This window comes from Lethenteron reissneri, chromosome 15 (genome assembly GCF_015708825.2).
Source record: "Lethenteron reissneri isolate LAM-NWPU_2019-01 chromosome 15, ASM1570882v1, whole genome shotgun sequence".
NCBI classification, from domain to species: Eukaryota; Metazoa; Chordata; class Hyperoartia; order Petromyzontiformes; family Petromyzontidae; genus Lethenteron; species Lethenteron reissneri.
Window position 1 is genome coordinate 4,172,000 of NC_083793.1, and position 27,474 is coordinate 4,199,473.

Consider the following 27,474-nt stretch of genomic DNA (forward strand, 5'->3'; position numbering starts at 1 on the left):
GGCTGGGAATCAAACTCCGGTCCCTAGGGTGTAAAGTACAATGCGTTAACCACTCAACCGGTCCTCAAATCCCCCTTATTGTGACATTTCCAAAACTTTTACACTTACCTACAACCATATAATATGCAAATAAGCATGTCCCCATACACAGTCATTATTTATCAGTGATTCATCGACCATTCATCAACGTGAATCACTCACTGTTCCCCAGAAAGCCTCATTCGTCTCGCGCTAACAGCATTCATCGTGTGTCACTATCGGCCGTCATTATTCACCGGCGTTAATCACTGCTCGCGCCTGCAACGCCAAGCGCCCATGCCCACACGGAGCGATAACTCGGGACGGCTGTGGGTCAAAGCAGCACAGAGGGCGTCTGTGCGTGTGTGCGATCGCCCCGCACGACGACGCTGTGACTGTGCAAAGTCGCGCGACTGCACAACCTCCGGGTCCGCGGATGACTCACCCCGGGTTGAAACCAGCGACAGGTTTGATACAAATCGATGAATCGCTGCACAGTTACACGTCTAGTAGCCTCCAGGTGGCTCACCTCAATGAGTTCTGCGATGCCCTCTGCCTCCTGGCCCTCGGGTGCATCCGGGCCGCCTGGTTTTGCTGCCACCGAGATTATAGGAGCCCCTTTAAACCTGCGCAGACCACATGCAGTCCATCTGACGTGAAGGAGTTTATTTCCCCAAGCAAAGCATGCCCCCCAAGGGCACCACTGTGGCAAGATGTTAACTCCATCGCCTGGTATACAGGAGGTGGTGGGGGTTCGATCCCGACCCCGACACCTGTATGTTTAGAGTTTGTATGTTCCACATGATAAGCCACTTCCGTTGGGCTATTATTTGTGGCCAGATCGCTTCTGAAATAGAGATATATAGCTCAGTGGGCCTTAGCTGGTAAAATAGAAATAGTTTATAGTTTAGTTTAAAGCCCACCGAGCTATACAGCTCTCTTTCAAGGGCATCTCGGCCGGCAGACAGGAGCTGTGTGTCACTGCACCAGGCAAGCTGAGCTACTGCACCTCATGCGATCCACATTGTTCATTGCTGAAAATGTACTTTTGTCACATTTGGCCAATGCAATTATTTCCATTCAAAAGCAATGGTAAATATGTAGGATGACAAACACAATGGTGTGTAAATATATATATATAATATAAATATACACATGCATAGTTTAGCATTTTATTTGTAACAAACAAATATGATATATACCATATTATGGCACGAAGAAACTTCAGGCAGCGACGTGCATAACATATTTGTTTAAACAGTGACTGTGATCAACCTGTACATGGGGGATACATTGTAGCGCAATCATAGAGGTCCTACTTTACCCACATAGTCTGGGACACTCAGCGATACGTGATGTCAACTCCCTACCCTTGTTCAAGTCCAGGCTGAGCAGACTACAACCGACGTCACCTTTGCAAATACCACGACCAGCATGTGCACTCCCCTATCACACGGTGGTACCTGGTGTTCTCCAGCGTCTTGTGCATCTTCTTAGTCATCTTCTCGATGAGCGTGGCGCGCTTGGCTTCGGGCAGCATGTCCGTCTTGTTGAGCACGACCATCATGCGGGGGCAGGTGATCTCTCCAATAAGCAGACACTCGGCCGACTGCGTCTGCATGCCCTTGGTCACGTCGATAACCAGCATCATCAGGTCGATGATCTGTGCTCCTGTGGGGAGACACGTCTGTGAGCACCTTTTATTGTCGCTTCATCATCATCATCATAATCAATATCAAGAGGAGCATCATCATTATGATCTTAAGCACTTATTGTTACAAATAACACCACCATGATCATCATGCTTATCACCAAAATCATGATCATCACCACTAATGTCATCATGATTACTAACATAATTGTCGTGTTCATCATATCGTTGTAAATCAACACTACCCACCATCGTTGTCATCAACACCTTCATCATTTGCATAACACAAATGCCACCATCATCATGATGTCAATCATCATCACTCGTGGCCACGATAACAATCATTGCCTTAGGTTATTTTGGAAAGCAGAAGGAACAATTTAACAACAACGCATCATTGTAAACAATGTTGTACAAATAAAGCAATACTTTTATTATTGAAATAAATTGGCAGATGGTATGCACTTTTCAAAATGTTCCTGCAATATTGTTACTGTCAACTAAAATAAACAGACTTCCTTATGTCTCTCCACATAAAAAAATACCATCTAATCCATCAGCCTTTTGGCCTTTGAGACCCATTAACCAGAATGTGTAAACAAGCAAACCTGATACCGGTTCCAATGTTATGGGTTTCAGTAGCAGTCAGCCTGTTTTACTGTTAGGTTGCAATATGTTATTCACAAATGCATTTCATCTTCAGCTCAGTGAAAAAAAAATGCAATGTTGCATAAAAACTCATGAGATACCATTGTAGAGCATTATAGGTAAAACGAGATGGCTATAATAGCACATACAAACAAAATGTGTTTTGATCTAAGAGCCTCTTGGACTTCTGGACTGACGTTTACCCTGTGGCATTTTGTTGACTGGAACCTGCAACGCACAAGTCCACGATCAAGAGAGCCACCGTGTCTGTGAACATAACCGATGTATTTCAAATCCCATGCAAAACTGGCGCCTAAATGCTGAAGGAGAGTCAGAAAAACCCTAAACAAAAAAAACCTGCGTGTAAAATATAAAACAACCTCCCAGCGCTGGCTCCTGAAAAATAAAACAGATTGCAGCGATAGCGGTTTTTTTGGATTTTGAAAGAAAAAGTTACAGAGCCTGGACTATTTTCGGAGTCCTCTCGTTAAAAAGTACACCCGCAGTCTTGGCAGGAGTGCATGCGTGCGCGAAAGTGTGTGTGTGTGCGTGCATGCGCCAAAAACATTTCCCAGGTAGTGCACATCAATGAAAATACCCGCTCACTCATGCACCAGCCTTTAGTTCCCAGGAGACCAGTCCAAAGTACCAAAACAACCAGCCCTTTGAAGGACAGCCTGATTAGATGTTTTCCAGATAAGTAACGTAATGATGCACTTTATTTAAGACGGCTAGTTCAAATAAACAAGTGGGTCCACTTATAACAATTTTTAAGCGCGGGATTTTATTACTGTACAGTGCTTGTAATTATAAATCGGTATTGTACGAAAGCAAAAGTTTCAAAGCCGTCGTCTTTAAAATGCCCTATCAGTGCCACGAGCTTAAGAAGGTGATGACATCTGATGAAAACTAGCGGCAGAAGCCAAGCAAAGGGTACCACCAAAGTCGAGATGAAATGATACAATCAGGGGTCATGTGGGAGCGATGTGAATTTCAAACCAAGAGCCGGTGGCATCACAACATCAAAAGCCTTATTTTCAGAAATTAATCAAAAATGACCACGAATATTAATATGATGATGTTGCTAGAACGATGACGTGGCGCGTCTGCATGTGTACAGCAGGTTACGGTCTCCCCTACCACGAACACATTATCTAATTTGGCTGGAGTCTGCCCGAGATTAGTGCCGCCAAGGGGACACACGGCCAGTCTTTGGACGTGACCAAGCTTACATAGGGGCCTCGTCTGCCATCGTGGGCCACACAGGTCAGCGCAAATGCCGGCTGCACACCCCACGCGCAGTCAAAGCAAACGCGCCAAACACAGCCTTTATCTGGGCAGGTATGAGATGGCACTTTAGATTGCTAAGCCGCCCTTGAGCTTGAGCCTGCATCCGGAGAATCCACGCTCAACGACCACCAACGGCTCCCGCATCGGCACGTTCTATAGTTTCCTCGCCAGCACGAGTTGATGGTTCCTCTGGTTTTGTTTAATTACATACAATGCGGTGCACTGTATAGCCAGCCAGCCGCTCATTTGTTCTGTCATTGTGCTGACGCCAAGAATTGCCATTTGCCAATTCCTGATGTAATGAGCATATGCTGTCTGCCGATGTAAGATAAACATAACAGATCTCACGATAATGATCAGGCAAAGACAGGTCATTGTCTCTCACTGCCATGGTCAAATGTTTAGATTGATGCACAGGGAATGTCATATTTCTATTATATCCTTTCTGAATGTATCTCTTCTACCCTTAAATGGTAAACTTGTTTACAAATAAAAAAAAATATACAATTTACGAAAAAATGTAATGCTTTAGTGGCAGTGCACAAGCACAAATAAAAAAAACCCAACACATGTTTCGCTGTTATGGAGTGCTATTGCCGAAAATGTTGCCCATTAAACAATATTTTCATCTGTAGGGCAGTATTATTCACGAAAGTATTGACGTTTTTTTTTATCAGTGACCTTGTTAAATTCCGCAAGTTGTTGTTGTCACGTGATGTCCACTTTTAGTAAAATGGTCCTAATTACAGTACAGTACTATTAAAGTGCCCCTTCCTGAATTCTTGTGAGGACTAAATGCCACGCTACCGCATTTGAAGGGCTTTTAAATACTGTAGCTGAACTGCCATGAAGAGAAATCCATTTCAAAACTATTTCAATGTGCCCATTCCGCAAAGTGGTACAGTATGCGAGCATAGCTAGCCGCTTAATGTATACGAATTGTCTATTACAATTATATACAACCTTGGTGATATTGAGAGGTATAGAATTAAACTCACCTGTCCGGATAATCCCTTTTGTCACAATACACTTCTGAACAATCGAGTTCAACTCTATAATATGAAGCGCATTACACTCATCTGTTGAGTGAGAGGAATTGAAAGGTTGACTGAAATGGGATTTGGTCTAATGCTCTGTGTCAGCCTCTGGATCAAAAGCCTGGCCTCGTAGAGAGAGAGAGAGGAAGGGCCTCTCAACGATAAGACACTTTTGAGTGTTATCCAACGTTTGCGTTATTGAAGAGGTGTGTGGAGACACCTGCTGGGCGGTGACAGAATGACAGGCGATCCAGTGTTTTACACGGATGCAATTGCGTGCAATCTGACCTGTGACCAAATCACGCGGGCATCCAATCAATCTCGTAGAGATCCCGAAAGCTCAGCAGGTTTTTAAATCCTTTATATTAAGTTCACTTGCTTGCTTGCGCGCTTACGACCGTGCAAATCTTTCGGTCGTTTTTTAACCCACTTCCCCTGATCCAATCGAGCTGACATTTTGCACACAGACTCGTTGTGCGTGACAATATATTTTCGTGAAATTTTTTTTAAAAAATTTCCGCTTTTTAGGAAAAAAAATTAATATTTAATTACCAATTGCTTAATGGTGGCAGGCAATCATCTGACCCATAGGTGGCAGCCATCTCAAGCCAGAGGACGAGAGGACTCTAGCCGCCACGCATATAAAGGATTTATAGTGAAAAACTTAGTTTTTACGGGTTAATTTTTTTAAGCCACACCAGCAAGCTTTTGAGCCGCCATGCATGAAACCGAGGGCTGTTAAGGCCACTTTTTCGCCAACACAGGGCAATGCAATACAATGCATACATTGTCCAGATGTCTCGTGACCCCCCGATTTTTTTTATTGCTTTGCATATTTATTTCTGTTTAAAATGAAGTTATTTTATTTTAAAAATAAGTTTTAGAGAATTTAATTGGGGTCGCAAGACATCTAGAGCACCCTATGCTTTTCTGGCACCCCGATGCCCCCCTCTTTCACCGCCCCCCACTGAATAGCATGAAGTATGGTCAATGAATCAGTGCACATTAAACTGCGCAATTTGCAAACGTACCTAAAAGTTCCTCTGTGTGCCAGCACGGACGTCAATCATTGATCATGACCACGTGATTATGCTGTTGTTGATCCTGTTGTCCTTAAATGTTGCTGCTGATAGTAATTAGGGTGTCATACAATAACCGTGCATCACTAAATGCTGCTGCTACTGACAATGGCTGTGGCTATGCACGCCTGTAATCCTGCACTTTGGCGGCGGCGATGATGGTCCTGTTGCTGATGATAATCATGCTCCTCTTGCTACCGTTTACAGCCAATGCTTTAATTGTGCAGTCTCTCAATTACGCATCTGCAGCTGCTAATCACAATTACCACGTTGCCCCCCTGCTGCTGACGATAATTATCCGGATGACCTCCTGACCTCGGCACACAAACCCAGATCAACAAAAAGGCCCCACCATTCAAAACACAACCCCGCCTATCTCTTGACGGCTTTGAGACTTTAGATGTTAATCTTCTTCTTAATAATGATGACCGGGATCGTATGGGCCGGGCAGGGACCCTAATGGGGCAACCAAGAGCCTGTTCCACGTGTGCAGTGCGTGGCGGAGGGTGTAGCCGTCGTCTCTTCGTTCATTCCCCCCGATACATTTGCTCGCAAAAGCACATTCACAAACCTGAGACCAAACACACACAAGCAACACGCGAATTGTCCGTGGCATCATCACCAAAATTGCCAGTGAACAGCAACAGGAAGCAGCTTTCGAGCAGCGAACGTACTGCCTGCCTCGTCAAGGCACACCTCCTATGATGGTCCTGATGAGCGACGCGTGCCCCGGGCAGTCGACCAGGGTCACCTGCAGAGCCTCGAAGCCACCTGCCCTGGGGTCATCGCGCAGGTGAGATGGCAGCGGTGCTCCAAAGGCCGAGAACCCCAAGTCCAAAGTGATTCCGCGCTCACGGCTCTGCGGATTCTTGTCGAAGGCGGCCGTGGATGCCGTGCTGCTCAAGACCCTCGCCAGCGATGTCTTGCCGCTGTCCACGTGGCCGAGGACGCCCACGTTGAAGTTGAACGCTTTGCAAGACATTTGGCGATGGAGGAGGCGAGATGAGAGACTCCGTGCCGGGCATCAGCACCCGCATGGGCATCAGCTGTTGTGTGTTAAAGGGGGGCGGACCAACGCACGATTTTAAAGACGACAAAGACGACATCTTACTAAGGGCTTCCTCTCCAACAACAACCACTGCTGCCATTCGCCACTAAGCGGCGGTGACGTCCCCACGACGCTTGTGCCAGGCCATGTGCACATTTTGAGGCCACGTGAAGTGTCGAACGCCCCGCTGGCAGGAGGTCACGGGGCAGACCCAGCAGAGGTCACGGGTCGAATGAGTGAGATGAGTGGCTGATGCACCACCTGTGCCCCCCTAATGTGCCAACTCTTCCCTCCCCACCATCACCAACAAGACTTACATCTTCATCCGTAACCAGAGGGGTGGTTGTGTTTGTTGTGTGCTGAGTTGGATCTCGTTAAACCCGACAATTAGCAAGGGATTTGTCACGTAAACAGAACGCGGAGATTCGTTATTACTACGGTAACAATCCGGTGTGTTGGATAGTAAATGCACAATAATTACAGAATCTAGAACAATTACAGTCTTCATCATCATCTTCATCACGATCCGCGGGGCAATTTCGCGAGCCAAACTTTAGCTGTACACTGACCACACAGTTCGTCATGTTTACAGAAATCTCAATATTTGTTGGGGTTTTCCCCTGGAGGAATCCGATGAGCTATGAAGCTCTTTTTCTCCCACAGATGCCCAGTCATGGGGGGCACGGGGTCAGAACGTTGCAACAATGAAAAAAAAACGATAGGAGCCCAAAGTATTGGAAATGTAAACAAATCACTTAAAATATCTAAATTAAAAACGATAATTTTTTTATTACCAGATAAGGCTCACTGAGCCATTAGCCTTTGTTTTCAGAAGCGACTTGGCCACAATATAAAATATTCTTAAACGACAGCTTATCGTGTGTTGTGCCAATGTGCTCAAGCAGTTGTGCATCTTTCTGGCAGACCCCCCCCCCCCACCCCCTTAACTATGACGTCACAAAGCTCTGCCCCCTCCCCCCCAAAAAACATACAACATGCTTCAAATCGCTTTAAACTATTGTCATTGTAGCGCGTATTTAATGTGGCGCTGCACTCTGATGTTGTAGGAGAAAACATTTATTAAAACGTCTATTTAATGAAGTATATTTAAAGTTGCGCATTTTGATGTGACGTCACATTTCTCAAACCCCCCCCCCCCTCGTCACACATCGTCACAAATGTCTGACCCCCCCCCCCCCCGCTAGGTGCGTGACGTCATTTATGGACGGCCCCATATCCACTCTCTACACACGTGTGTGTCCAAATAGTGCCAATTTCATTCTCATCACCACTGCCTGCATCATGAGCTCTTCTCTCTACGTCTACGTTGACAACTTTCACGATTAGCAGCGGAAATAAATGACGAAATGTACGGTGGACATCGACAGGGGCGATCTTGCACCACCACATCGATCACGACGACGATGATGATGATAACGATGCCATGGTTTCATAGCTGTCAACCCATATGGTTTACCTGCATTCTTGTACAGGGAAATTTATTTTTGGAGGTCCATACGGCCTACAGCCGTTTCAATAAAGGCTAAAAAGTTATAATCATTTTGTCTATTTGTTCGTGTTTCTCCCTTGTGATGGGATTTTGTAGGATGAACGTTGAGATTTTTAGGGGCACCACTGGGTGATCAATAAGGGCTGAATCTGTGCGCAATACGTTAAGGGGGTCCCTTAGGAAGATGGCGACCACGGGCCAACATGGCCGTGACGTCACCCCCCCTCCCCATTTCCTCCCCCCCCCCCCACCGTCGCTTCCTTCCCATTGGCTGAGCCGCGTCTCCATAGCAACCCACGCGGTCGGTATCGCCGACGGCACGAGGCGCGCGAGCCCCCACCCACCGACCCCCACCCACCCCCCACTTCCCCCGCCCCCCACTTTGCAATTCGTACAACGAACGAGGGCGGCTTCGGAGCGTTCCACCCGTTTCTATCGGCGGGGTCGCGCGCGCGGCCGTAGCAACCAATGGGGAGCGAGCTTTCAACTCGCGCACCGACCAATGGCAGGCGGTGATACGGGAGGCGGCCGCCTATGCGTTGTGGGAAATCTAGCGAGGCGTGGCGACCTGCTTGTGAGAAAACCCCGCCAACGAGTGGCGCGTGGTCGCTTCTTTCTGTGTTTGTTGCCTTCGCGGGTTTCCTTTCGTCTCTCTCTGTCTTCTTAATAATTCGCCATGAAGATCGAGGAGGTGCGGAGCACCACCAAGACGCAGCGGATCGCCGCTCACAGCCACGTCAAGGGCCTGGGCCTCGACGAGGCCGGCTTCGCGAAGGCCAACGCGGCCGGCCTGGTGGGGCAGGAGATGGCGAGGGAGGTAAGGGAGAGAGGGACACGCGAGTCGCCCTGTGCCCTCAGGTTGGGTGTCGTGGAGGCCAAGTAGTCGCCCGGGTCTCGCGTCTCTTCGTTGTGTAGTCATCGCGGCGCCCACGATATGAGTTGATTCAGTCTCTTCATCGTCTACCCCCCCATCGTCCACCCCCCCCCCCCCCATCGTCTACCCCCCCCCATCGTCTACCCCCCCCCATCGTCAACCCCCCCCCCCATCGTCAACCCCCCCCCCCCCATCGTCAACCCCCCCCCCCATCGTCTACCCCCCCCCCATCGTCTACCCCCCCCCCATCGTCTACCCCCCCCCCCCATCGTCTCCACCCCCCCATCGTCCACCCCCCCCCCATCGTCTACCCCCCCCCCCCCATCGTCTACCCCCCCCCATCGTCTACCCCCCCCATCGTCAACCCCCCCCATCGTCCACCCCCCCCCATCGTCAACCCCCCCCCATCGTCAACCCCCCCCCATCGTCTACCCCCCCCATCGTCAACCCCCCCCATCGTCACTCCCCCCCCCATCGTCTACCCCCCCCCATCGTCTACCCCCCCCCATCGTCTACCCCCCCCATCGTCTACCCCCCCCATCGTCTACCCCCCCATCGTCCACCCCCCCATCGTCAACCCCCCCCCCATCGTCAACCCCCCCCCATCGTCTACCCCCCCCATCGTCAACCCCCCCCATCGTCACCCCCCCCCATCGTCTACCCCCCCCCCCCCATTGTCTACCCCCCCCCCCCCATCGTCTACCCCCCCCATCGTCAACCCCCCCCATCGTCCACCCCCCCCCATCGTCAACCCCCCCCCCCATCGTCAACCCCCCCCCATCGTCTACCCCCCCCATCGTCAACCCCCCCCATCGTCACCCCCCCCCATCGTCTACCCCCCCCCCCCATTGTCTACCCCCCCCCATTGTCTACCCCCCCCCCATCGTCTACCCCCCCCATCGTCTACCCCCCCCCCATCGTCCACCCCCCCCCATCGTCTACCCCCCCATCGAATGTCCTCGAAATCCGTTCCTTGACTGCCACTCAGTCTTGAGCCTTCGACCACCATCGCCTTCACGTGTCCTGGGCCTCAAGCCAGCTCAGTATTCTTGACTATTTAATGTTTATGTCTGCGTATGTTCAATGATTCACGTGTTCCTCTTTCTGCCTCAATGGAATTGCAAATATTCCGTTGGTTTTTGTAGTGCGTCGATATATATGCAGATGCATCCCAAGACGCAGGACAAAAAATAGTCTTTGAACGTGCACATCTCATAGAGGGCAATATAATCTCATAGAGGAGAAGAGATAGTAGTACGCAGAAGAGGGATGGATGTCTTTAGTTTGGATATGAACGGGGGCAGGGAAGTCGATCAACACGGATTGCTGAGTGGAAGGTCACGTAGGTAAAAAATTAAAATAAATAATAGTAATAGAAATAAAATAATAATAAATGGAACTAAATCAATTAAATAGATTTATTTTCATTTATTATTATTTTATTTCTATTATTATTTTTCTTTTTTGCCTACGTGATTTTACCGAAAAAACCTAAGAGTATGAATCCTTGCAGTCACGAAAGCTTCAAATCTAGAATGGAAGGATTTCCATTTTTCGGGGACAGCAGCGATTAGTTTAAGGGGCCGTCCATAAATGACGTCACGCACCTCGGGGGGGGGGGGGGGGGTTGAGAAATGTGACGTCGCATCAAAATGCGCAACTTGAAATAAATATAGACAACACGTTCTAATTAATTAAATAGACTTTTTAATAAATGTTTTCTCCTACAACAGAGTGCAGCGCCAAATTAAATACGCACTACAATGACAATAGTTTAAAGCGATTTGAAGCCTGTTTTATTTTGGGGGGGGCAGAGCTTTGTGACGTCATATTTGAGGGGGGGGTCTGACTTTTTGTGACGGCGTGTGACGAAGGGGGGGGGGGTCAAAAATCGTCCAAAATAGCGTGACGTCATTTATGGATGGCCCCTAACGTAGGCTCTCGCGCCCAATATCCATAATATAGGTTTTTTGGGGGAGTTAAATCGCGTAAATATAAATGTGTCGTTAAACCCTTCACCACCCGACATAGCCAATTAGTTTAAACATGCCATGTTTACGTGACAAACTTTAGTAGTAGGCTGTGTCGGGTGGTGGCGGGTTTAACGACACATTTATATTTACGCAATCTAACTCAAAAAAACGATTGTGGAGCAGCGATTATCACGGTTGGCTACGTACGGTGCGAGAGAAGTTTAACATACACACAAAGGAGCGACCTATCGAGAAGAAGTTTAGTGGAGGTTTCTCCCCCCCCCCCCCCCACTGATGAGGTGTAAACAGTTGGGGTGGAGAACGCAGATCTTGTGTAGGTTTGAGCGTTTTCACATTTTGCAGTAAGTCTGACAGTAACTGTGCTTCTCACTCGCAGGCATGCGGGATCATTGTGGAGCTTATCCGGAGCAAGAAGATGGCAGGACGAGCCGTGTTGCTCGCAGGGCCTCCCGGCACAGGCAAGGTAATGATGAGTGGGTTTTTGTTTATCTTCACGAGCATTACAGCGTATGAATACGGAATTTGTACAGAATATGAACGTGGAAGATTGGCAAATGCGTAAGGGCGCGGACCGTAACGGTTCAGGAAGACTGGCACTTGAGAAGTATCGCCTTACTGCAGTGGTAAAAATAATTAGAAGTGCTATGGTTCGTCAAACGTAATGGATCTGCACGATCATCAACCTTGTTGTTTCCGGGTGTTTGCAGACCGCGCTGGCGCTCGCCATAGCTCAGGAGCTGGGCAGCAAGGTGCCCTTCTGTCCAATGGTGGGCAGCGAAGTTTACTCTACCGAGATCAAGAAGACAGAGGTGCTCATGGAGAACTTCAGGCGCGCCATTGGTACGACAATTCCTCAAGTCCCTACACTGGGCAGCATCCCTCAGCATTATTGAGCCGTAACTAAGCGACTCGTGTGGCCTGGACCTCTTTCTGCTTGCCTAAAGCACATTGACTTGGAAATCTGGAGAATGTAGAGTGTACAGGGCGGTCCAGATGTCTTGTAACCCCCATTTAATTGACCCCTATTTTTTTATCTTTGCACATTAATTTCTGTTTAAGTAAACCTTGCTTTCAAATTATATTATGATGAATGTACACACTTTTCCTGTCCTCTCAGGGTTAAGGATCAAGGAGACGAAGGAGGTCTACGAGGGGGAGGTGATGGAGCTGAGCCCGTGTGAGACAGAAAACCCAATGGGTGGCTACGGCAAAACCATCAGCCACGTGATCATCAGCCTCAAGACGGCCAAGGGCACCAAGCAACTCAAGGTAACATTGATGATGAAACACCGAAGGGATTCATTTTTTCTACCCAGCGTGTTCAGTGCACAGGATCTATGATGGGCATCAACCCTCAGTTATGATGATGATACTAGATGTGTTTTTTTTACAAGAATGTAGGGGCCAGCTAAGTGATGTCATTGGCTCTAGCTGATTAGCCACTCGGTCTTGGATGGTTGGACGTGTAGTTATATGGTGCTTGTACCTCCCTGTGAATGGCCAGCAGTACGGTACTTTTAAAATGTGAGTTACTCAAATGTTGCTAGTTTGCCACATGTATAACATTAGCAGCATCTGTCTTGACAGGCTATGGTTTACTTGTCACAAAGGTGCTCTCGGCATTAGTGGGAATAAATAAGGTTTGAGAAAAAATGTATTGTAAATAGATGCGGCTACAGGACAACAGTGGCTGTGATATCGTTGTGACTTGGCAAACATCACTGCCGATACCACGGCTGATCATCCCTTGTGTGCGTCGGCATGTAGCTGGACCCGTCCATCTATGAGAGCCTGCAGAAAGAGAAGGTGGAGGTTGGTGACGTCATCTACATTGAAGCCAACAGTGGAGCTGTCAAGGTATGCCCCAGGCCAACGTGTACAGCCTCTCGTGAAAGTTTTGAGTTTATCAGCTCTCTGAAGTTAAGAGAGGCTCTGCTTGGTCCTGGCTTGGGTGGAAAGATACCCAAGTCTTGATAATTGTTTTTTTACCCTTTTATCTGGCAACAAAACTGACACCTTTTTTACAAGGAGTCATGTTTGCATAGACCACAATACCTGCAGTCATAATGCAAACAAAAACATAACTCTGATAATGTATACACTGTCCTTGAAGTTGATTGGTCCACACCCGAGACAGCTTTCCTTAGAGCCTAGTCTCACATGGTGTTGGACCAGATGACGCCAAAAGGCGCACAACTCAAAGACAATGCACCATCAGAGTATGAGAGCTCGGGGTAAGCATTTACACCATTGGAACCTCATTTGCCAGTAAAAAATATGATTATTGGTTTTTTACCCTTTTATCTGCCAACAAAACCGACACCTTTTTTTTTTTACAAGGAGTCATTGTTTGCATAGACCACAATACCTTGTAAAAAAAGGTGTCAGTTTTGTTGCCAGATAAAAGGGTAAAAAACCAATAATCATATTTTTTACTGGCAAATGAGGTTCCAATGATACCCAAGTCTTCTTTACATCCAGCAGTGGATCGTGAACGTGCATTCTGAAGTCAAAGCTTGAGCTCATCAGCTCCTTGAAGCTAAGCGGGGATGAGCCTGGTTGCTGCTTGGGTGCACAAGCACCTAGGTATGTCTCCCTTTACAAAAGCTCTCATGAGTCTGGATGAATCTGGATTTGAAGTTTTCGTGACTGCAGGAATCCATACTCTTTGGTTCTTTCGGTAAGGTCACGTAGGATGAACTCTATTTAGGCATCACCATAATGTGTTACATGGTATTCCACTTGAAATATGGGGCATTGTTTGTCCATTATGTATGTATGTTGAACTTCTTTCGCATGGTACATAGTCAACCATGCTAATCGGCGGAACTAAATACGAAAAGCAGTTCTAAAGAAATTAGTTTTCGATTTAGATTAAAAAGTGCATTGCTCCAGTGGCTTCCTATTATCAGAAGGAAATTGCTCGGTGCTAACACGGAGCCATTGTTCGAAAATTCACAAGAGAGGTGATTGCCGCAGCGAAATTGGGGATACAATTTGTAATAAAGGACTCTCTCTCAGGTGTTGATCTCCGTTGTCCTTTATTGGATTCGTAGAATCTCCGTACCACGGCGTCTCGCTCAGGCCCTCGTCCCGCTCGACGACTTCTCCACAGCCCTCGGCTGCTCCGTTGTGCAGTCTCCCTGCTGCTCCAATATGCAGTCTCCCTGCTGCCCGTCAGGCAATCCTTGCAGCCACACTGCTGCCCCTTTCACAGCTAGCCTCTCACTGCCCCGTTAGCTCTCTTCGTCTGACACCGATGGCTGTCGGTGTCGACGTCTCCCACCGCGTGGCGACCGCGCCACACTCTCCGTCTTGCCCAGCGTGGCCTCCTCGTGTTTCACTCCGTCTCAACTCTCCCTTCCCCTTCCGGTTCTCTCCCTAAATCCTCTCCCCCACGTGACCCTAACTCCACCCACTCCCCACGTGACCCAGACTCCGCCCCCCCTCAATCCTTGCTCGCATTACAAATTTGATGATTAAACTAATGAAACAGAGAATAAACCAGTGGTGTGAGTGGCGGGTGGGGCAGCTTTCTCATGCCCCACGCTTTGCTCGTGCAGAGGCAGGGCCGCTGCGACACGTTCGCCACGGAGTTCGACCTGGAGGCCGAGGAGTACGTGCCGCTGCCCAAAGGCGACGTCCACAAGAAGAAGGAGGTCATCCAGGATGTGACCTTGCACGACCTGGACGTGGCTAACGCACGCCCGCAGGTACGGATGTACACGGGGTCACAACACTTGATAGGAACGTGCGCGCAGCACACAACGCCGATGTTTTTACACGCTTTTATTTAACTCGCTCTGTCTGTTGTTGTCGTATCCTCTAAGCTTGTAACTCAATTTTAACCCACTTCCCAATGTGGTATCGACTGCAAACTTGGTATACTTATGTCATACTGATGACAATACCATATTCTATCATAAAAAAACCTTTTAAACTATCTTTTTACACGCTTTCTATGAAGTCGCTCTGTCTGTTGTCGTATCCTCAAATCTTATAACTAAATTTTAACCCACTTCCCAATGTGGTATTGACTGCAAACTTTGGTATACGTATGTGATACTGATGACAATACTATATTCTTTTAAAGAATACATTTTTAAACATTCATTTTTATATGTTATGTTTCGGCTTGGCTCTAATTGTCCACGCTCAACTAACGTTGGCTGTAAATAACCACAGTCCCTTACGTTATGGCAAGATTTGCGGCCACTTCCTGGAGTCGTGGAGTTCTGCCATTACGAGTAGGGTACATTTCATTAAAGCGTGTTTTTAAAAAAGTATTTTTAAATATTACCTATTGGATAGTAGCATGCAGCAGCAGAGGAATACATACAACAACAGCAGTTTCAATGTATATCGCAGTGTTCTTCATTGCAAGGCCTTTAGTGTGGCCTCTGACATGCGGCCCTGACAATAAACAAATGTGAAAACACCCCATCGTGCTGTCAAACCCACTGGCTTTGTCTTATGGGCGAAAGTGGCTTCCCACTGAAAATTAGTGAAGAACGCTGCTATATACCAATGTTTATATCATCTAAATGCAATCACACCTCAAGATGCTATACAGAAATGTAAAAAAACTATATTAAAGTGCAGTTTCCAACTCTTATCTTTCTAGCCTCTCTACATGCTTTCAAGAAGAGCCATTGCCCGAGATGTCGCCTATGATATATTTTTTCCTCTGAAGACCACAGTGTTTTTGACAAACGTTTTGAGTTTTTTTGATGAATGAAGGTGGGTGGGTGGGTGGGAGACGGTGATCTGTTCACCCCCTCTCTCCCCCAACCCATGCTGACCAGCGTGGTGAAGAAACGTTAAAACAATCCCCATGACCAACTTGGCGCAGAAAGACCTTGTACAGCAGTTGATTGACATATCGTTAATTGTTTTTTTTTATATATAGAATGTCATGTCTCTGAGACCATTTTTTACCTTTTCTGGCAATAATAGAAGTATTAAGATGTTAAAACTCCCAATAAAACACTTATTGCAAGGCATCAGGTCAGCATTAAACACACGTGCTTGTGGTGAAACATGCAAACCAACATGGTCATTGTTTTTTTTTGGTAAAGTCACGTAGGTAAAAAAAATTAATAAATGAAAACAACTAAATTACATCACGACGTTTCGGGCGCAACACAAGCGTTCCTCTTCAGGTGGGGATATACCTAAGCGGTTGTGTTGCGCCCGAAACGTCGTGATTTAATTTAGTTTTCATTTATTTTAACTTTTTACCTCCGTGACTTGACCAAAAAAAACTAAGAGTATGAATCCTTGCAGTCACGAAAACTTCAAATCTAGAATGCTCATTATGTATGCATGGCCTTGTCTCACCAGTGTTAGACCAGAGAACGCCAAAAGGCGAACAGCACAAAGGCAATGGAAATATAAAACATGAATAGCTCTGGTTAAGCAAGTTGTACATGATTATGCGTGCATGTAATGTCAACAGGGTGGCCAGGATATCTTGTCCATGATGGGCCAGCTCATGAAGCCCAAGAAGACAGAAATCACAGGTGAGACGCAACACGCTTGGAATTTTCTGACTGCATGATGCTGAACTCTTCACGTGCAGCGTGTCTGGCCCTTTAGGTCTCAACCTCTACAAACGTATCAACCATTGGTGATCATCGCCACTCACTATCTTGCTTGCATCAGTGTGTTATGTGCAGCATAAACATTGTTTTTGGCCAAATGTTTGCATAGGAATGGGTAAATGTATAACAAAAGTTACCGTTATTTCAAGACTAAACGAGCCAGTTAAATGTAACGGTAATATTAAACTATTAAAGTATTTGTATTTTACCAGGTAAGGCCCACTGAGCTTTAGAAGCGACCTGGCCACAAACGATAGGTCAACGAAGTGGCTTATGTGTCAATTTATTGCAGCCAAACACTCTAAATGCATTTTTCTAAATGTGGAGGGAAAAACCAGAGGACCCTAAAGAAAAACCCACGTGACCACGGGGAGAACGTGCAAACTCTAAATAAACAAGTATCAGGGTTGAGATCGAACCGACGACCCCCTGTATACCAGGCGGGGTAGTGAACACCTCGCCACTGCGGGGCCCCGATTTTGTCACACCTGTTTGTGCATACGAGAAGGACTTTGTTATAACTTTAGTTTTTACCAACTACCCAGTAAACGTAGAACGTTGGGCCAATCACATAACAAAAGCATAATACGCAGACATTTCAATTCCAAGGCAGCATTTGTTAATGTTAATGGCTCCTAAGTATTGGCATGTTATGATTCTGCTGTACTTGCTAACACAGTCCTTGAAGTTTTATTTGAAGATCGGCAGATACAGACAGACAGTTGGAAGGGATGGCATGCTGAGATATACATCAGCTAAATAAATGAACTGATATCTACATTGACTAGATTGTTTCATACGTGCAGCAGGTGGATGGCTGATGGTACAGATCTATTGTGCGATTGTAGCAAGATAATGGAGGTAATAAAGATAATAGGCCATTTATACATGGGACAAGCAGAGTGGATAACAGTCAAGTGTGTGGCTCCATTGCACGATCACAGCTGCGTGCGTGCGTGGATCATATCATCACTGCGCAGTAGCGTCATGATTAGCGCATTACTATGCTACGATCCTGGCGACGTGATTTTGATTTCCAGCCATTGTAAACAGCAGCAATTATCTAAACCCACCCTGGGCCTCCCCTAGGTGGACTTGGCCTTAAACTTGTAGCTGCTGCAAACTTCAGCGGGGAGGGGGAGAAAAAGATGTGGTTCTGGGCTGCACTAGCCCAGCCTTCATCAATGCTCGTTAACAGCACTTGTCCCAACAGTTCTTCTTCCGCACCTCCGATTAGCACAGTTGGCTACGTACGGTGCGAAAGAAGTTCCACATACATACATTTTTAACTAGTTACGATTTTTTATTTTACCAGGTAAGGCTGACTGAGCTATATTATAGCTCTTTTTCATAAGCGACCTGGCCACAAACGATAGGTCAACGAAGTGGCTTACGTGGAAATGTATCGCAGCCAAATACTCGAAATGCACTTTTCTAATGTGGAGTGGAAAACCAGAGGACCTAAAGAAAAACCCAAGTGACCACGGGGAGAGAGAATATGCACACTCTAAATATACAGGCGTCAGGGTCAGGATCGAACCCGTGACCTCTTGCATACCAGGCGAGAGAGTTAACATCTCGCCCATGCGGTGCCCATACATACAGTCTGTAAGGGATCTTTGTTTTGCATGCATTAATTTTTTCAGACAAGCTCCGCGGGGAGATCAACAAGGTGGTAAACAAGTACATCGACCAGGGTGTGGCGGAGCTGGTGCCAGGCGTGCTGTTTGTAGACGAAGTGCACATGCTGGACATTGAATGCTTCACCTACCTTCACCGCGCGCTCGAGTCCTCCATCGCGCCCATCGTCATCTTCGCCACCAACCGGGGCAGGTGCATCATCCGGTAAGGCCGCATTTGCTGGATTGCTGGCGAGAAAAGAAGGTAGTCCGATGTGTGTTTCTAGCCGAAAATAACTTGTTGATCTCTCGCGCATATGACTGTTGTGTAGAGCAACTTGTAAGTTTACGTCCTGGTTAGTTAGCCAGGAAATGGCTTCAGTTGATTTGGGGTGGATTGCTACCACACATAAATAACATCTGCTGGACATTTCATGGAAAGATAGGGTAGTCAACTTGGCAGTTAATAACAAAACTGGGAAAGAAAGTATTTGAAGATGTGATAGGGAGAAAAAGGAGGTTGTGATGGGTGGAACACTTGTGCAGGATGGAGGAGGGCAGGTAACCGAAACAGTCATTGGAGTGACAACTAGGGGTGGGCGACCTAAGGGGAAGACCTGAAGTTAGAGAAGAAATTCAATAATGTAAGAGAGGACCTTTAAGATCGGTGTTGACTATAACAATTACGCATCAATCATGGTAAGGATGGTGAGGTGTGTTGGCATTGGTGGTGTTGACTGATGACCTGTTGAAATTCGCTTTTGATGGAAACGAGACAATGGAAATGCAACAACACCAAAGAGATGGTAATTTAATGATGCACTCACACAATGAAAGTCAGAAGGACAGACGTGAGTAACACCACGGTGTGGTAGCATCAACAGCATTGGCCTTTGATGACCTCTAGACCTCGGCAGCGAGAACGTTTGAACGTTGCGTGCTTTTGGCGGCGGTGGTGGTGACGTGAGGGACGCACTCGTGTGCCCCCACCCCCAGGGGCACGGAGGACGTGCTGTCGCCACACGGGATCCCGCTGGACTTGCTGGACCGCGTGATGATTGTGCGCACCATGCTGTACACGCCCGACGAGATGGTGCAGGTGAGTGACCTCGGCCTCTCGAAGACCAACGCACACTGCAATGTGTGAACATCGCCACTCGGGAGACAAAGGCGGCCTATGAAGGCCGTGCCGGCCTTCTTAGGTGGTCGCTAACAGCACTTGTCCCCAAAAGTATATTAAGGCTATACAGGGGGTCTTTGTCTGTATGGTTTGTGTGTCTGTGTACGTGTATGTATGGAAGTGATGACGTCTCCGTATGAAACCCGTTGCTCCTCTACGGAGACACCGTGGTGTAGGAGTATAGAAATACAAGTCATATGTATACATATACATGGCATATTTACATACTCGCATACACATACAAACACATGTAAATGTACAGGCATTTTGTCATTACACCGCTAGATTAGGTTCTCCCCACTCCGTGCAGGTCATGGGGGTTGTTTGATCATACTTCCCCACACTGGTCAGTGTAAATTGGTGGAGGCGTGGAGCATTAGAAGTACACAGAGTGACGTTGCTGCACTGCTGCTCAACCACACAGCCCCACGGCAGCCTGTTTGTGCACAGCGGTCTCCCGTCCAAGCACCGTCCAGGCTCAACCCCGCTTAGCTTCCGAGGTCTGATGAGAGTGGGTGCACTAGGGGTGATTTTGGCCACCGTCCCAGCATTAAAATCCCCATTGGCTGCGCTCGTGCGTTCCAGATCATCAAGATCCGGGCTCACACGGAGAGCATCCGGCTGAGTGACGAGGCTGTGGTGCACCTCGGGGAGATCGGCAACAAGTCAACTCTGCGGTGAGTCCCGCGGCATGTCGGCATGCACGTGTCTACTGTATGTTGAACTTTTTTTGCCTCGTACGTAGTCAACCGCGCTAGTATATATGCATTTAGGCTTAGGGTTATTTATATATATAAAAAATGTACGCACGCTGTTTTTAGTCCAGCGTCTTGGGATGCATTCGCATTTAGATGCTGCATAAATCCAAATTGTTTGTCTATGAAGCGTAGGGGTGCACCGATTGGCACATTTTTGCTCTCTTGCCAAACGGTGAATACCTCGGGTACGCAGCCAGATCTGAAATCGGAAATCAGTAAGTATTTTTAAAATATATATTTCGTAAAGTACGATAGAAGAGATACTACTATGAGCGTGAGTAATAAACAAATGCGGTGAGACGAGGCAAGGCGAGGGAAACGTGCAGTAGGACGAAAACTAGGAAGTCAAGGTAAGCAAAGAGAGATGCAAGTGACTGGAATTTGCCACCGTTTGTACATCTCTGATCGAATCTCCAAGCAAAAACGGGGCTCCATGAATAGAGCGGATTCTTGACATCCGCCGTGGCCCTCCAACCACTTGCATCAATCGAGCGCAACATTGCCGCTCTTGAAATCTCGCCTCACCGTGGAAGGTGGCCGTGCGGGTGAAGGCGTCTTGATCAATCGGACACCAATGTAAACTGTAAACTATTTTTATTTACCAGCAAAGGCCCACTGAGATATGTAGCGCTTTTTCAGAAGCGATCAGGCCGCAAATGATAGCTCAGCAAAAAGTGGCTTATCTTGTGGAAATTTATAGCAGCTAAATGCTCTAAAGTCCAGGGGTGGGGAACATCCGGCCCGCGGGCCGTATAAGGCCCGCGGAAACATTTGGTCTGGCCCTGCCAAGTCAACCGCTCGACTCGAAATTCAATAAATCTAGGAGCTTTTTTCATCGCAACATACATTTAATTTCGCATGGCCCGCGAATGATGTTCAGTTCAGTTTCATTTATTAGGTATAACCCTTGAGAGCCATGCGGCTCTTGACTCAGGTGCAACCGCAACAAAATAAAAACATGAACAAGAAACATCTTAAAGTGACTACACGCAACAACAAAAATCCTGTTATAAATATCAAATTTCCCTTGGCAGAAAAAAGGTTCCCCACCCCTGCTCTAAACGCACGTCGATTCTAAATGTTGAGGGAAAAACCGGAGGACCCGAAGAAAAATCCACACGACCACAGGGAGAACACGCAAACTCCAAATATGCAACAGGCGTCAGGGTTCAGGATCGAACCCACGACCTCCTGTAGACCAGCCGAGGTGGTTAATATCACGCCACCACGGCGCTGCTGCCCCAGCAGTTTGGTGTCGCTCGTAGCAAACCATGGAAGTCGTGGGGCCAGCATCCCTAATCAGTTTTGGTGGGGGGGAGGGCGGGGGGGGAGGTCATCTGTAATTACCTTTGTGGTGATGAGCTCAAAGAAAGGGCTGCACCAGGGGGAGAGACTGTCCACAACTCGCGGAGGTCAGGACGCCAGTGGCTTTCGCGTGACCCGCAAGGCCAGGAACGGCGCAATTTTCTAAATTAATTTCACGTGCATTGTGAAGATTTCATTTAATGATTAATACGTTCTCCCTCGCAGGGTTGTTTTCTTTTAAATAAGATTAATTTACGTTGATTATTATTGGGCCCAGAATAGTTACAGTGCTGGGGAGACGTCCGTGAACGTAGTAGGACTTATCTCAAGGAATTGTACACAAACAAGATTTTCTTTATATATATCTGTGATTAATTATCTAAATTGCTTTCTTTAAAAAAAAACTATAATTGGAGAGCTATCTAAAAGTAGCGTCCTTCAGTTGGTAAAAACAATGTTTCCATTACATCTTGGTCGTGAAAGTGCAAGAAGGCAGCTTAATTAAAAAAGACCACAGCGTTAAACTATAAATAGAAATGCTATGCGTGTCTCCCACCAGTTTTATCCGTGATTAAGTGAACCAGGTCAGCTTAACTTACGCAGGAGTCTTTTTATTTTAACATTGCACTACCGTACACAAAGACCAAGATTCCCCGTATAGCCTTCGCAGAGTGTTGGGGCGAGTGCTGTTAGCCAACGCCTATGAAGGCCGGCACGAGGGGTGGGTGGCCAGTACCATACCCAGTCGCCTTTGTTTTCCTAGTGGCGATATTTACACACCGCACCAGGTACTCATTTGAGGCTGAGTCGAACGAGGGGAGGCCCAGGACCGGTTTAAATAGTCGTCACTATGGTTGGCCATGAGCAGGAAGCAAACTGGTCAGTGTCATGCCATTACGAACGGTCCATTGAGATATTTCGCAGAATCGGTGCAATCCTTCGTGTTGGAGAGCAACTCATGGAAGCAGATATCGGAGAACTACTTCTGAGATCCCTCCACGTAACCTCTGCTCTACACAGTAGAATGGCAGCACTTCCTACCCTTCCTGCTGTGCAGAGAAATTTCTGTTTTACGACGGTCAAACCAATATTTTTAATTCTCACGAACTGAAATGTCAATATAAGTGCAGAAGCAAGGTTTTACGTGATGGGATTGTTTTTTTTGTCTGTTTATTGCTGACCGGGCCGAGACCATCACCTCACTGCGCTTGAGCACCCGGTTTAATCACAACAGTCGCACCATCAGGGTCTCAACGGCTTAGTCGGCGTCCTGATGGCCGACCCGCCCGGTCACCTCCTTATGCGCGTTCCGATGTTTTGCTTTTCTCTTTCGTCGTTTTCCCCTGCTGGAGCAGATACGCGATGCAGCTGCTCACTCCGGCGAATCTGCTGGCCAAGATCCACGGCAAGGACACGATCGAGCGCGAGCACATCCAGGAGATCAGCGAGCTCTTCTACGACGCCAAGTCCTCCGCAAAGATCCTCGCTGACCAGGCTCACCGCTACATGAAGTAGCCGCAGCCTAAGTGGTTGGGGGTATAAATATGCCACACACACGTATGAGGTAGAAGCCTTCTTCATAATAAACGTTTTTGGGTTAGATCGCGTTATTTATAAATGTGTCGTAACCCTCCACCCGCCAATCGGTAAAAAAAAAGTGTCACGTTGACAAAAGGCAAATAGTTCACTACTTTAGCCCACCGGTGTGTTGAACACTTTCTCTTGTCAACGTGACACTTTTTTTACTGATTGGCCGTGTCGGGTGGTGGAGGGTTACGACACATTTATAAATAACGCGATCTAACCCAAAAACGTTAATTATGAATAATATTGGTCGCGAAAGCCTACGTGTTAAAGAAGCCTTCTGAATACTGAAATCTCATGGGGCCCGCTCCCTACGTTCTGATGAACTGGTCGAGTGGTCTGTTGAGGTTCTTCCATAAGGGAGTGAGCCTGTGAGTGGCTGAATGCAATAGGAGGTCTTGGTGTGGAACACAAGGGTTGGTCTGCGATGTAAGTCGACTGTTCAACACTGCAGGCACGCGGCACGCAACATTGAGGTGGTTACAGTAAGGTTTCTACTACATATTGTAGAGTTATATAAGAATTATTACTGTAATAACTATTACCACATAGGGTCAGAAAAATTAATTGTCAACATTTTGATTGAATTCATGAAACTTTTAATGCAATTACACATTGCTCCCTGTTCGACTTTGCCTAAAAGTGATGGATATGCCTGGCGCCCCCTTAAATAATTTTCTGTTTTGAGTGTAAACTTTTTGCTTGGGCCTCGAACACCTTTAAAACTTTATTTTAAAGAAAATCTACTCGCACGCATGTTGCAGATCGCGAGGTCGTCTTGGGGGTTTACGTCCACCGAGGAGACAGAGGCGATGAGATTGGTTCACGTGCTGCGTGGATTGTCGCATCGCTGGATCACGAGAGGTTGGAGTGATCCTGGCTGATGATGAGAATGCTAATGCCTTGGATGTGCACATCTCCATGAGTTCTTATTTAAAATCTCCTTACATGAGTTGTTGCAAGGCGGAACTATTTATTTAAATAGTTTATTACATAGTAACAGGGATGGAGCAGATTTTGTTTTTATACCCTTCCTAATGTCTATAAATACATCAACCTGAATGCATGTAATTTTCAGACGCTAAGCAGGAATGATCTTGGCTAGAAATTTGACAAGAGAACTGCCTGGGAATACCAGGTGTTGTAGGCTTGGCTTGCGAGATGGCTGAATGATAACTACAGCAATAGATTCTTAAATACGTCTGTGTGGGGCTTTGAACGTTACCCCCTCATTCATATGCATGGGTTTTATTTATTTAGTCCGGTTTCCTCCCACGTGCCAGACACCCACTAATTACGATAATTATCCAAACATGCCTAATAGAGAGTGGTACTTAACAAACCAGTGTCTCGCGGCAAAGACCAAGGTGTGCTACGCTAGTTTTGGAAGTACAGAAGGGAAAGAACCTCAGCTCGCAGACTAGTGCAGAAGAATTCTCCTCTCGTGCCATTCAGTGGTCGATCAGACCCCTGTCTCCCTTCCTGCCCTTTCTATTGGCCGTGCGTGCACAGAACGACAGCTGCAGTGCATTTCTACCCACCGGCCCGGGGCCCACGGCGATTTATTGGGATGCCACGGTGGTGAGATGTTCACTACCTCGCCTGGTATACAGGAGGTCGTGGGTTCGATCCCGACGCCTGTATATTTGGAGCTTGCGCGTTCTCTCTTTCCCTGTGGTCGCGTGGGTTTTTCTGCAGTTCCTCCGGTTTTTCCCTCCACATTTAGAAGCATGCGTTTTGGTTAATTGGCTGCTACAAATGTGCACGTGATAAGCCACTTTGTTGAGCTATCATTTGTGGCCAGGTCGTTTCTGAAAAAAAAGCTATACAGTTCAGTGGGCCTTACCTGGTACAATAAAAAAAATGTTTAGTTTTGGTTCGGAGCACCGCGAAGAACCGAGCAAGCTCGAAAGTGTGCCATGGAATAAATAAAATGATGAGGAGCGCTGCGATATAGTCCTGAGACTCGGTGAGGATTTCCTGGGTGAATAAAGGGCAATGCTACCAGTTGCAATTATTATAATCCCGTGAAGCACACCACGTGCTAAACTCTACATTCAGCTGTATTTGGCAAGACCACACACACACACACACGTTTCTCGCTCGCTGATCTGAGCCAATGTGCCTTTAATCCAGCTCGAGGAGGAGCCAGTCTGCTCCACCACCTGCATATCGTTTAATCTCTGCCCACTGCTTTAATTGACGGTGATTGATGCACGCATTCCTACGTTCATTTTATACAGTAGACGGATGATGCCTACTTATAGAAAGCTCAACAATATTGACAAGTGGCAAAAAAAAAGTTAACTCTTAAACTTGTGTTCGTGCTGTCAGCATTGTGTGTCTGCAAGAAATGGAGATGTAGGTCCAATGCATGTTAACGAAGGAGAGCCCTCTGTTTATAAACACTGCGAACAAATGGTGACTCCTCACTGATACACAAGCCACAGATTTCACCTTGCACCTGTTTCATGTCGTGTAACGAATGTGCTTTTGATATTTTATAACGTGTGTTGTTTGTTTAAGGTGCATAAAATAAAGGGGTTTTCTTCCTCGGCCGAATGGAATTCTTAAGAGAGTCTCTGGTACGTTTTACCATCCTCCCCCCGAAATCTCTTCCCCGTGTCTCGATTGATAACTCTTCAGGTGAGTGCGTCGCGAGACGGGCGGTCGTGGATTTCAGCGCCCGTAGCCTTCAAACCCAATTCGGCTCTGTCACGTGACCTGTCATTTCTAAATACAATTGTACGCTATAATACTAGGGTTTTTCCCCTTTTTCTGGCAACAAAACTGAAACCTTTTTACGAGGATTCATGTCTGCATTAACCACAATATTTGTGTGTCTGCATTAACCACAATACTTTTGGTGTCCTCTGGTCGAGCACCAATTGGGTCGAGGCTCAAAAGAAAGCCGTCCCTTGGTGTGGATCAATCAGTTTCAAGGACAATGCATATATTATCATAGTATGTTTTTTGTTTGCATTTTGACTCAAGTATTGTGGTTAATGCAGACATGAATCCTTGTAAAAAGGTTTCAGTTTTGTTGCCAGAAAAAGGGAAAAATTCTATTATATTTTGGTACTGGCAAAGGAGGTCTAACAATTGTACGCTTCTGGCCAAATGACTTTCACAGGGGGGGATGGGTTTGGGCGCACGGACAAACCGAGCTGGAAATAGCGAGGACCGCAAAGTTCACTCACAAACTCGGAAACTCGGCGGTGGTTGAACTATGCCGAAGGTGATGGCTGAATGGCTTTTGAAGAGGCACGGGCAAGAGATTGGATGTGCAATGTGTGGATGGGATGAGTGTGTAATATTATTCAGCACGGCGATAAAGGAACGGTGCCGAGACTGCCAACTCTAATTCAGACAATACTACTGAGACACGCTTGTTGTTTTAAATGTTCGGCAAACAAACGTTCATAGGACCCACACTAAGGATGCCATGAAGCTCCCTTGTAAAGGGAATCAAATGGGGTTTTTGTAGGACAGCGTTGCAGGCCGCCACCACCACTAAATCCCAACAGGAATGGACACACTGGCGATAGATACCAGGGCACGTTCTGTAGATTCACCACTGCCAATTCCAACCCCTATCTGTAATGGGGATTTTAAACACCTCGCAACTTTATAATGCTGATAACATTAGCGCGCAAAATCAGTCTGTGAGGGAACACTTGCCAAACCCCCCCCCCCTCCACTATCTTCCCCAAACCTGAATAAAATATGCACGCTATCTCATCGCAAGCATCTTCGAAATGTAACCACACCGCTGATGTGAATAAAAAACACAACGGGCCCCCCAAAAGCGCGTTTGCATTATGCATCGTGCATGCGGCGAGCGGCATACGTGTACCCACGCACACAATTTTAAACGTCATCCCTTTGTATTCTTTGGGTCTTTCCCTTTGCTAAACAGGTTACCTACTTCCACATCATCGGCCAACTTTGTCCGACACCTATGCATTATCCTGTCGGCCAGCTTTCGCCCCCCCCCTCCCCCCCCCCCAAATTAACGCATGCAGCAAAATAAATTGCCTGCCAGCCAAGCCTGCCACCAGATAAAGCCGCTCCTTTTGTTCCCGGCTTTTATTTATTTTTTCTCTTCCCCCCCCCCCCCTTCGGTTCTACCCGGCTCCAGGCATCTTGATTTATGGCCTCGGCTTGCGCACGCGAATTTGGGGGGGGGGGGGGTGGGGAGACCTTGGCTGGAGATAAGGCGAGCGAAAGGCAGAAAACGCGACTTAAATAAATTCGCGAATTCTCATCGCTGCCG

General features: G+C 47.1%; 2 protein-coding genes across 2 annotated transcripts in view; one reads left to right on the plus strand and one right to left on the minus strand.

Annotated features, from left to right (window-relative positions):
* EEFSEC (eukaryotic elongation factor, selenocysteine-tRNA specific) overlaps positions 1–6,766 on the minus strand; it is a 65,203-nt gene extending 58,437 nt beyond the window's left edge. The window contains exons 1-3 of the mRNA XM_061551823.1: positions 6,420–6,766; positions 1,482–1,689; positions 548–644 (exon numbers count right to left, since the gene is read on the minus strand). Coding sequence (XP_061407807.1) covers positions 548–644; positions 1,482–1,689; positions 6,420–6,705 — 591 coding nt within the window. The 5' untranslated portion in view covers positions 6,706–6,766. The remainder of the gene's footprint in view (positions 1–547; positions 645–1,481; positions 1,690–6,419) is intronic.
* Positions 6,767–8,746: 1,980 nt separating this feature from the next.
* Positions 8,747–25,760, plus strand: RUVBL1 (RuvB like AAA ATPase 1). The gene is made up of 11 exons (XM_061551825.1): positions 8,747–9,098; positions 11,526–11,612; positions 11,857–11,989; positions 12,267–12,418; positions 12,917–13,006; positions 14,713–14,862; positions 16,608–16,671; positions 18,399–18,597; positions 19,368–19,470; positions 20,137–20,228; positions 22,970–25,760. Exons 1-11 carry the CDS (start codon positions 8,958–8,960, stop codon positions 23,127–23,129), a joined length of 1,371 nt encoding a protein of 456 aa, XP_061407809.1. The 5' UTR covers positions 8,747–8,957; the 3' UTR covers positions 23,130–25,760.
* Positions 25,761–27,474: the final 1,714 nt, after the last annotated feature.

What these genes read in the sequence shown, in the direction of transcription:
- RUVBL1 (XM_061551825.1), top strand. Translation starts at nt 8,958, where the DNA reads ATGAAGATCGAGGAGGTGCGGAGCACCACCAAGACGCAGCGGATCGCC. An exon ending in CGGGGCAGGTGCATCATCCG is followed by an intron (nt 18,598 to 19,367) that starts GTAAGGCCGCAT and finishes CCCCACCCCCAG; the next exon opens with GGGCACGGAGGACGTGCTGT. An exon ending in GGCAACAAGTCAACTCTGCG is followed by an intron (nt 20,229 to 22,969) that starts GTGAGTCCCGCG and finishes CTGCTGGAGCAG; the next exon opens with ATACGCGATGCAGCTGCTCA.